Source organism: Arachis ipaensis, chromosome B06 (assembly GCF_000816755.2).
Source record: "Arachis ipaensis cultivar K30076 chromosome B06, Araip1.1, whole genome shotgun sequence".
Classification (NCBI taxonomy): Eukaryota; Viridiplantae; Streptophyta; class Magnoliopsida; order Fabales; family Fabaceae; genus Arachis; species Arachis ipaensis.
The window spans coordinates 18,039,691-18,050,701 of NC_029790.2; the positions used below are offsets into that span (position 1 = coordinate 18,039,691).

Below are 11,011 nucleotides of genomic sequence, written 5' to 3' on the forward strand. Positions count from 1 at the left end.
TGCCATTAATTAAAATAGAAGTGAAAATATCTTATATTTTTAATTATTAATTCTTCTTTTAATTCTAGTACTCATCATAAATTGCAGCAAAATATAAAAATTTTCAATGAATGATCCGAACTATAAATGTAAAGGAGTATTAGGGATTGATAAATTTTGTGATTTGTAGTCATCAATTAACTATTATTGATATTTTTAATGGTATGAGATTTCTTTTAATAGTGTGGGATTATTCATTCTTTTTATAGTTACGTGATGACCAAATTTTAATAAAGAAGAATGTTAGGGAGTCAGCAAGTTTTGTGATTTGTAACTATCAATTAATCATCATTGATATTTTTAATGGTGGAAGATTTTATCTAATAATGTGAAATTACTCGCTTTTCTTTTGATGGTTAAATGCTGGTTAGATTTTAATAAAAACTAGAATGAGACCCACGCGATGCGCGGTGTAACACCCCAACTTTCGACACGTCATGACCAATGTCAATTGTTTAGGTGTTACTTGTCGTAAGGACCTACTTAGCTCTAAACTCGGATTTTAATATAAGCCTTTACAAGTTTCGTGAATAAACTATTTATAATCAAACTTAGTTGTCAAATATAGCACCGAACCTGACTATAATTAAACTCAATAAACATTTATAATCAAACTCAGTAGTCATTTATAATCACATAAACATAAGTTAAGTTTGAGGATACATGCCAAGTATCAAAATAACGAGTACTACACCAAGTTATATTTACAAAGATAAAATTAAAGAAAAACAGTCCCAACCCTCACACGGGTTTCCTAAACTGGAACCGATCTACTAAGATATCCTACCCCTCTAAAAATACTATAAAAGCGAGGAAAAAGTAATACTAAGATCACCAAAAAGAGTAAAAAGTCAGCTAGGTCGATTCTCGGAATGGTCTTCAGCTAGAGTGAATACGTACGACATGCCGGGGTTGAAACGTGGGCGATGTACCGAAACCCGAAACTCAACGGACTTGTCTGCCGAATCCATCTAAGGAGGGGAAAAAGAAAGGAAAGAAGGGTGAGAACCTAGAGTTCTCAGCAAGGTAAAAGGGGAACCTATGGTCTTTGTCTCTAAGTTGTCGCGAAACAGAAAGAAAAGGGAAACAAACACAGAGACTTAAGGCACACACATGCATATAACAAGTAGATAGCATAGACAAAAAGGAAATAGCAGTAAATAATTTACAAGAAGTACATATGCGCAAACAAGATGATGCATGCCTATTCCTAGTGCAGGCCATGAGCTCATACGTCGGTTGTCTACCCGCAACCCGACGCTAGTCGGAGTGAACTTTGAATATGGTCCCTTTACTGTGTCAATTAGACACCTTGGCATCACGGTTACCTGTGTCAATTAGGCCTCATTATAATAACAGTTCAATGTGTATCACAGTAAGGAACAGTGCTATCAATTAGGCGAACATTCCCGCATTAGCAATCTCAGGCTATCCGTTAGGCGGGCACTTTCGCATTAGCAGTTCGGCACAAGGCCCATTCAATATAATTCTTAACTTTTATTCCATTCCTTGTTTCTCATTTTTTTCTTCACTTTATCTCTCAATATCATTATCTTTAACTTTAACCTTTCTTAGGGGCAACTTACATTTCTTTTCATTTCCTAAGTTTGTCTAATCTAAAACCATGTTGGTAAGGTAACTCTAGAGATCTAAATCTTTAATTTAGGTTAGGATTTACTGAATTTGGATTATAATTGAATTTTATACAAGCTTTAAAATTCTGCTATTGCATTTACAAAATTTCGGAAAAATAGACAGCAGCCATGTTTTTTATAAATTCCATAATAATTTCAATTCTAATCCGTTGCTTCTAAATTTTGGTGAGATTACAGTCAACATCCCTAAGTTTCAGAATCCATAAATTTTAGATTCATATCACTTCATTTGATTAATTAATTATCAATTGGAAGTGGATCCCTGTTTTCATAAACCAATTCAGAGTTTCCAGCAAACAACCGACCTTCCAAGTGACTTATCTAAGTCTACAAAATAGATATGAATATGAAACTTGTATTCACTTAAAATAGACTGATAGATATTTAAAATCCTTTTAAAATAAACTCAAAATTCTGTTTAAATTAAAAGTTATAGCGTCTGGAAGTTGGTACTGCAGAACCAGAAGACCAGAAAAATCTGCAGCAACCACTAAACTTCAAAAATTCATATCTTCCAAAACGCTTGGCCAAATTTTCTTAATTTTTTATGGAATATTAAAGACATACAGAAGTTTTACAGAAAAATAATTTCATCTAAAAATTAGGTCTGGACTGCTCCCAAAAAAATTGTTCGTTCTGCTGCTAATTATGCAGATTTTGCAGAATTCTGCACAATGTATTTCCAACAACCTCATGTATCAAATCTCATATTCAAGCCTAGAATTCATCTAAACCCATAATTTTACCTTTTTTTTACTAACTAAAGTTGCTAGCATGGTCAGCACAGCTTTAAAACTTTATTCTCATTAATTTACCCCTTTTTACAAACGCATATTCATAATTCTAATTCACTTTTATGCATTTCATCATAACAGAAAATTAATAAACACTTCTCATCAATCAAACACATGGTAAACCATCCATCATCACCAGTACACACAGCTACAAACAAGATATTCTATATATATCATCCCTTACCTCTCTCCGAGAATTTCACAAACCAAAGTCCGTCCTTTACGATATTAAATCAGAAAACCCTAACAAACATAATTAAAGAGATTTGTCAATTCACAGGGCTAATTGGCCGAGTTGCATGTGGAGCAAAAAAGAGTTCTTACTTTTGTGATGGGCTGAATTTGATTGGTTTGGTAATCAATTAAAAGAATTGAAGCTCATAAGGGTAGAATCTTTAATTTAGAGAAAAACAACAGAACACAGAGTTACTAGTTCTTACCCAGTTATTGGTTCTTACCCAACAAGAAGAACACTAAGAAAACCAGGAAGGGAAAGAGGTAGGGTTCCTTCTTTGGCTTCGGGTAACAGCTCTCTTAATGGCCCTTCTCTTTCTTCTTGGTGGTGACGTACGCAGATGATGATGATTTCTGCTGGGTCTTCCTCTTCCTCCTTCTTGGCCACTACTCTTGCTTCCTTTCTTCTCTTCGTGTGATTTTCAAGAAAATTGAGAGACTTGACTCATCTATATATATCTACAGAAGGTGGGAAGAGGTGAGCTGGTGTGGCAAGGCTTCGTGGCCTCTTCCTCTTGCAACACTATATTACAGCATTGATTACATGAAGAGGTAACCATAGTTTCTTTGAAACACGTTCGGTGGTGAGAGGAGAAGAGAAGATGAGTTTAATCAGAATTTTTTTGGGTTCGGTTTATTTAAGGAAAGCATGGTTTGGTTGAACCGGGAAAAGAGAAACCAATCTGGTTTAAGGATTTGGGTTATCAATCTAATATGGTTCAATGATTCATTCATTAGTCCTCTTCAAGAACAACCAAAGAGATTATTAAAATCTTCTGGGAGTACTTGTTCCATAAAATAATTGAATCGGAAAAAGGTTCGTCGCTTGGAAGTACTAAAAGAAAAGTTTTGCGCTATGTGTTCTAATTCTAATTCGTTATATATATATATGAACCTATGCATGTCAGCAAATACTGTAAAGAATCAAAAATCACAAGCCTCTATATACTAGAATGAGACCCGCGCGATGCGCGGGACGGTAAATTAATGATAGTATATAATAAATATTAAAAATTATTATGTTTTGTATAAATAAATTAAATACGTGTAAATTAAAATTAAATTTAAAAGGTGTTTTATTTAAAATAATTTGTAGTATAAAAGATTTGGATGTTGGAGTTGATATTTTTATTTGGTGGTTTGATTTTTACATTTGTTTTAGTTGATGGACTTAGTCTTCTTATGTGGCACTCGTCCTCTTTTTTTTATTGGTTGTTGTTAGTTATGTTGCTTTCTTCTTTCTGTCGTAGGTTCTTGTGAAGGCATGTTCTTTATGAATTGTTGAGTTTGATGCACTTTCTATTGTGTTGTTTGTTCCATCTTTGTATGTATGTTCTTCTTCCGAAGATGTGTCTTAAATTTGTATGATTTTCTTTTTCCTTAATCCCTTGATGGAGTGGTGATTTAATGTCATTATTTTTTTGGAATATCATTAGATTTGAAGCAGTTGTGCTCAATAAGTTTTTTGCTTCGCCATCAAATAGTACAAAAATTGTTATAACACTTTGATCTAAAACCTTTAATTGAATTCTGAACCTAAAATAAGTATTAGGTTAGTAACTAATAATTTGATAGATGAGATTATGAAAAGTATATAGTTACTTTATTGTTGGATATTGTGGTGTTTGATTACATGTGCCACAGATGTAGTTGTTTCCTTTTTTTATGCTTTCTTCTGACACTTTTTACATTCAACATAGTTCCATCCAAATTTGTCATCAATTTCGTTTATAGTTGCTAAAATTATAAAGATCTTTTTCTATTCCAATATTCAATTTATGTTATTATTAGGTATATGATATTTGAGTAAGTATGAATGTATGATGCATGATGTGAGTTTTTTTTTTTGTCATACCTGATCATCAGATTCTCATTGCATGGCCATTAGATCTTTGATAGTTATTCGATTTCTAATCATTCTGCTATGAAAGAATGATACTCTATTGAGTAAGTTTGAGATGTGTAGTTCGAAAATAAATTTTTTGTGCTAAATTTGATGTTATTGGAAGGAATAGTGATAAGAGACTTATATAAGTAGTTTAAATAGTATGAAATTTGAATACTTATAACATAAAATTTATTATGATTAATAATATTATTATGACATTTGTAATATGGATGTTTATTACCTTTAGTGAGTTATTTATAAAAATTAATAAATTAATTGTTGTGGTTATAAATATATTGTATTGTTTATAACGGTAAGATATAATAAATATAGGAATATGAATTACAAATTTATTGTATTGTATTTTTTAGTTTTTTATTTGTATATTTTATTTTTTTGCTGATTTAGAAATAATAGTTGATTTGGCAAGAATTGAGTGGTTGATTCGAAAATTTTGTCAAGTAAGCGATATTACTAACATGGCATTAGTAAGAGGAAAAAAATATCTTAAAAGTAATGTGGGTAAACTTATGCATATACTTTTAATAAAAATACTAGCCCTCTAAACTTGGGAGTGAATCCTCTCCAGTAAAAAATTGGATGGTATTCAATATTTAATTTCACTTTTCATTGTTCTCTCTCTCCTCTTTAATTTTGATCCCACTTATAAAATTAATGATAAGAGATCACACTTTATTCTAGTGTTAAAAAAACTAAAGATGATCTATTTCCCTCTAAACTTTCTCTTTAATAAAAATGTTGACTCTTGACTTTTTTTTTAAAATGTATTTATAAATAGATATATCCGGAAGAAAAAAAAGCTAGCATCGTGATTCGTGAGTTAGTGGCAGGAAAGCACTTCCCCTATGTTCGAAAATCCGTACCGTGTAGAGACATGATTATGAACATTCTAAATTCCAAATTCTAAAGTGTGCTACTACCTTCAAATACCATAGTCCACAGGTCATAATATAATTAATTCCTTACTAATTTAACAATTTAATTAGAAAAAAGAAATAACATGGTTGTTTCGTGCTGAGTGCTGACTTGACTCTTCTTAATTACATGGTCGACTCAGTCATAGTTCCAAGCTTATACACCATTCTTCCCTCCCTCACCAACGCCAACAAAACTGAAACTCAAACTACTCTTCAACATTGAGTCTGCATGTAACGTTTTTTTATCTTCTTACTATATGGTTTTTCCGAACGGATAACGGAAACTTCAAACTTTGGCTTGGGAAACCATTTCTTCTTTTCTAACGGTTTTCGCATGTTTGAGAATTGAGGTTCGTGTTCGTTCCTTTTTCCGTCAACTCTTTGACAGAAATTTTTTTTCAACGATTTGATGCCTTGTGAATTTTTATCACCTTCCTCTTTCTTGGTTTCTCCGAAATCAAACACAGCCTTCGTGCCTGCAAGTTAATTCTGATTCTGCTTGGTTTTGGTTCGTAAGAGTGACTCGTTGATTCTATGTCAGTTCATTCATCAAATTCCTCATCAATACGGGGGATATTGATAATTTACATGTTGTCATACTCTGATATTTTGTTGATAGTTATGAACCCTTTGTTGGAGTTGGTTGGCGTGGCAAGAACGACTTTGGAGATTGAGTTGACTATGTTTTTGACTTTTTGTAACTGTTAGAGCTCGCATTTTCAAGCAACATTCTCAATACTCTCTATAAAGATAATAGATTTCTGCTGATTTTGCAGGCTCGAGAGTTGAATCTTATCTTTCACTGAAAAGAGTGTTTTCTGGGAAGCTAAGTTATGAATGCATGGGAACCAAAATTTGTTCGGTACGTTTGCTCAAAGCCCGGTGTTGCTATATGTATTTTTAACTTTTTATGGTTTTTTTTTTTCTATATTTCCAAGTTCATTACTCCCTTTATTGATCTTAGTTTTTCTAATTGGAACTATGAAATGGCATAGCTGCTAGTAATTAATGAGACTTGATCATGATTGATTTTGGTATATGTAATTATCATTTGAATAAAGAAATTCTAATATAAAAGGGCTGAACTTAGATATATACATACATGACAGGGTACTGTGGTGTCATTTGATATATGTAGTCCATCCTAGTAGTAGGTAAGGCTCAGTTGTTGTGTGATCGACAGATGTTTAATTTACAGGCTACATTTATATTTATCTTCAGGTTTGAAGACTGGAGGTCGACATCATCGGAGCAAGAGAGTTCTGTTAATAATGGATATAATGAAAGAAAAGGTATGCCAAGTGTAGGTGCTGTTTTGAAGAGTATTGGAAGAAAACTGGAGAGTGGTTCCGAAAAGTTCAAGAACTTGAGGAAACCTTCAACTGTTCATCCTGTAAGTGATAGACCAAAAGAGAAACTGGCTTCTAGAAGAAGCAACATTCTTGATCCACAAGGACGAACCCTTGAAAAATGGAACAAGATTTTTGTGATCACATGTGTGATGGCAATCTCTGTGGATCCGCTCTTCTTTTACATTCCAGTGATCAATGACAAAGAGAAATGTCTGAATTTGGATGGCACGTTGCGAATCACCACTAGTGTTCTTCGAACATTCTTTGATCTTTTCTACATTCTTCGCATAATCTTTCAGTTTCGAACAGGGTTTATTGCCCCGTCTACTCGTGTTTTTGGAAGGGGTGAGGTGAACAACAATCCGGTGGCTATAATGAAAAGATACTTAAGTTCATACTTCATCATTGACATCCTCTCAATTATTCCAATTCCTCAGGTATCATCACTGTCCATTTCCTTTTGTGTAGCCAAAATGAAAAGACTTTCCAGTTCACTTTGATATTGTTTTAACACTTCAGGTGCTGGTTTTAGCTGTAACTCCAAAGATGAAAAGCTCACCGTTTTTAGCAAAGGACTTGTTGAAGTATGTAATATTGGTCCAATATGTGCCAAGACTTCTGCGGATATGGCCATTATTCAGAGAAGTAACGAGAACTTCTGGTATATTGACCGAGACTGCATGGGCTGGAGCTGCTTTTAATCTTGGTCTTTATATGCTAGCAAGTCATGTAAGCTGCTTGGATAACCTATTATCTGCTAATTATGATATGCTAAGTTTTCTATGATCACCAAAATCAAAGTTGTTTCTATTACCAGGTTGTTGGAGCTAACTGGTATATGCTTTCAGTAGAATCAGAGGCAAGATGCTGGCGCAAAGTGATGGAAAATGATAGGGACTTTAAAGATTCATACCTGGGCTGTGGACCTAACAGAGAATTTGTCATACCACTTCTCAGAAAAAATACTACTTGCCCTTTCATTGACCCTGATCAAAACCAAGACCCAAATGCCTTTGATTTTGGAATATTCAATGATGCTTTAGAATCATCTGTGGTGAATTCCGAAACAGATTTTCTTAAGAAGTTCTTCTACTGCTTTTGGTGGGGTTTACGCAATTTGAGGTTTGTGAATAGTCTTATTTTTTGTGCTAATTGGATAACATCTTGTAATTGATTAGAACATGACCATGACAAAGCCAAAAGCAATAAACTCTCTCATTCTTTTTTACAGTTCTGTTGGACAAAACCTCAAGACAAGCACCTACATTGTGGAGATACTCTTTGCCATCTTCATAGCCATTGCTGGATTGGTTTTATTTGCATTACTTATTGGAAACATGCAGGTATGACTTGGTTAGGACTATTAAAATACATGGATCTCACAAGTCACAAAATTACATGTGTCATTATATGATATCGCTCTGTGGTCACTATTCTTACAGAAATATTTGCAATCAACAACTGTTAGAGTTGAGGAGATGAGAGTCAAGAGGCGCGACGCAGAAAGATGGATGTCTCATCGTATGCTTCCTGAGAGACTGAGGGACAGAGTTAGACGGTATGAACAATACAAATGGCAACAAAATAGGGGTGTTGAGGAGGAGGCATTAATTCGCACCCTCCCTAAAGATCTAAGGAGGGACATAAAGCGTCATCTCTGCTTGGCTTTAGTTAAAAAAGTGGGTATTATCCATAATTATGTCTCAATTATGCATCTTTAATCAACTAATGATGATGAACATGTTATGTTATTTTGTTTTGCTTTAGGTGCCAATATTTGAGAAAATGGATGAGCAGTTGTTGGATGCAATGTGTGATAGACTGAAGCCGGTCCTGTATACAGAAAAGAGCTACATTGTTCGCGAAGGAGATCCGGTTGATGAGATGCTCTTTGTCATGCGTGGAAACCTCGCTTCCATGACAACAAACGGTGGAAGAACTGGTTTCTTCAACTACACGGTTCTTGAGGCCGGTCAGTTCTGTGGCGAGGAGCTGTTAACATGGGCCCTGGATCCTCACTCCTCCACAAATCTTCCCACCTCAACCAGAACAGTAGAAACCATATCAGAAGTTGAAGCCTTTGCTCTCATGGCCGATGACTTGAAGTTTGTTGCTTCCCAATTTCGACGTCTTCAGAACAAACAACTTCAGCACACTTTCAGGTAGACTAACTTTAATTTCCCCTTTGGTTATGCATAATCAGTTACCTTACAGTGGCATAGTCTACTCCACAAGAAACTAGTATAGTTCAAAACCATAAACTTTGTTGTAGTAATTTGCTTGTTTATATATAGTCCCATCAGAGTATGAACTCATCAGCAATCATAACATAGCATATTCAACAATGTGTTGTAATTACCAGGTACTATTCGATGCAATGGAAGACATGGGCTGCCTGTTTCATACAAGTAGCATGGCGTCGATACTGGAAAAAGAAGGTTGAGAGGCAATTACGCGAAGCAGAAGACAGGCTACAAGGTGCCTTTGTAAATGAGGATGAATCCTCTCTAAGCCTTGGTGCAACCATATATGCATCACGGTTTGCTGCTAATGCATTGAGAAACTTGAGAGAAAACAGCGAACGCAACAAGAGAATGCCACAGAGACTACCTCTGCTTCCTCCAAAGCCCGCCGAGCCAGATTTCTCTACTCAGGAACACTAGAGCGCCGGGTTGTGCCTCGCAGTTCCAACCACTTGAATGCAGATACTATTTCTTATACATACAAATTACTTGCAAAAGAAAACTTGGTAAACATGTCCACATTACACAACATTTGTGTGTGAACATGTGTATATGCTGCTTTAATTTTGCAAGGCAAGTATAGTTCATTTGTTGTTCATGATGAAATAACAAATTCATGTAAAATTATGTCCGATAATGTCCCTGATCTGAAAAATAAATTGTAGCAGACATGTATACAAGGAAAAGAATGAAGAGAAATGTATTTTTTTGCAGTTGGCAAGGCAGAGGTTTCATATATATAGAACTCATTTTATTTATTTATTTATTTATTCATGGCTGAGATGTACAGTCCTGGCAATCTCATATTCATATCATATCATATAACTTTAAATTTCCTTCTCATACTTCCAGCTGCTGCATGACCCCAAAAAAAGGGGAAGAAATATATAGTTAGATTATGAGAAAGTATCATGTTAGAAGTTCTAAGTTGCAGTTAGAAGAATATGAATTAAAGAAAAAGACATTACTTGGAGCAGTTTGTTTTCAGGTCAATAGGAGGAATTGTGACAGACACTTCACACAGTTTGGGAAGCAGAGCTACACTTTTAGGATCATACTTGCCTATCTTGGCCAATTCTTGCTTGAGGCACTCACATATAACTGTTCTATCTTTTAGCGTTGCGGTGTCAATGTGTCATCACTCATTTTCTTGATGACGTCTCAGCATTCTTTGTACTGTTTCCTTCAAGATGGGACACGCAAGAGGCGATATCCAGATCACTGGGGGCATGAGATTATTAATGCCTCAAAACCATCAACTTCACAACTTGAAAGGAGAAAGAAAATGGAGACAAGAAGCAGCATGGCTACTCCATCATGAGTGCTTGCTGATTTTGGCATCTTCATTGTTCACAAAGTCCCAACTGAGTGACTATCAATTTTATAAAGAAGTGATTCTTGTAATTTATAATTGGTTAGCTATGAACACACCCAATGAAGAATCGCTACGGCCAATCATATGACTATATCTAGCTGGGATATTCTCTCTATTAAGGCATAGGGTTTGTTTGGGCGCCATTCTGAAAAAAGATTTTTTTTTTCACAAAAGTGAAAGTGATTTTATGTTTAGATACTTTAGTTAAAAGTACTTATTTAAAAGATGTTACTGTTTGAATATAAAAATACAAAAGTACTTTTATAATAATAAAATTACTTAAAAGGACATTCAATCATAAAAGAGTTTATTAATAATAATAAAAGAAAACTAATTATTTATACTAATTTATTTGATCCGATAATCGATCTCTTATATTGTCTCTTATTTCTTCCATTGCCCAAACATCTTATTGTCTCTTAAATGAATATGTTATGTTTTTATTTGTGAATCATTTCAGATTTTTTACTTTTTTATATTTTGATACTAGTAT

The 11,011-nt window shown here is 34.3% G+C and overlaps 1 protein-coding gene and 1 long non-coding RNA gene across 2 annotated transcripts; one reads left to right on the top strand and one right to left on the bottom strand.

Moving 5' to 3' along the window:
• Positions 626-3,383, bottom strand: LOC107647973. Its single transcript, XR_001621680.2, has 3 exons — positions 2,947-3,383; positions 2,673-2,731; positions 626-1,010 (listed from the first exon to the last, which is right to left on the bottom strand). It is a non-coding gene; the product is annotated as an uncharacterized LOC107647973 (long non-coding RNA).
• LOC107645702 (cyclic nucleotide-gated ion channel 1) lies at positions 5,619-9,921 on the top strand. Its single transcript, XM_016349779.2, has 9 exons — positions 5,619-5,898; positions 6,325-6,410; positions 6,770-7,337; positions 7,420-7,629; positions 7,718-8,022; positions 8,132-8,243; positions 8,343-8,579; positions 8,668-9,062; positions 9,263-9,921. The coding sequence occupies exons 2-9, from the start codon at positions 6,382-6,384 to the stop codon at positions 9,561-9,563; spliced, it is 2,157 nt and encodes a 718-aa protein (XP_016205265.1). The 5' UTR covers positions 5,619-5,898; positions 6,325-6,381; the 3' UTR covers positions 9,564-9,921.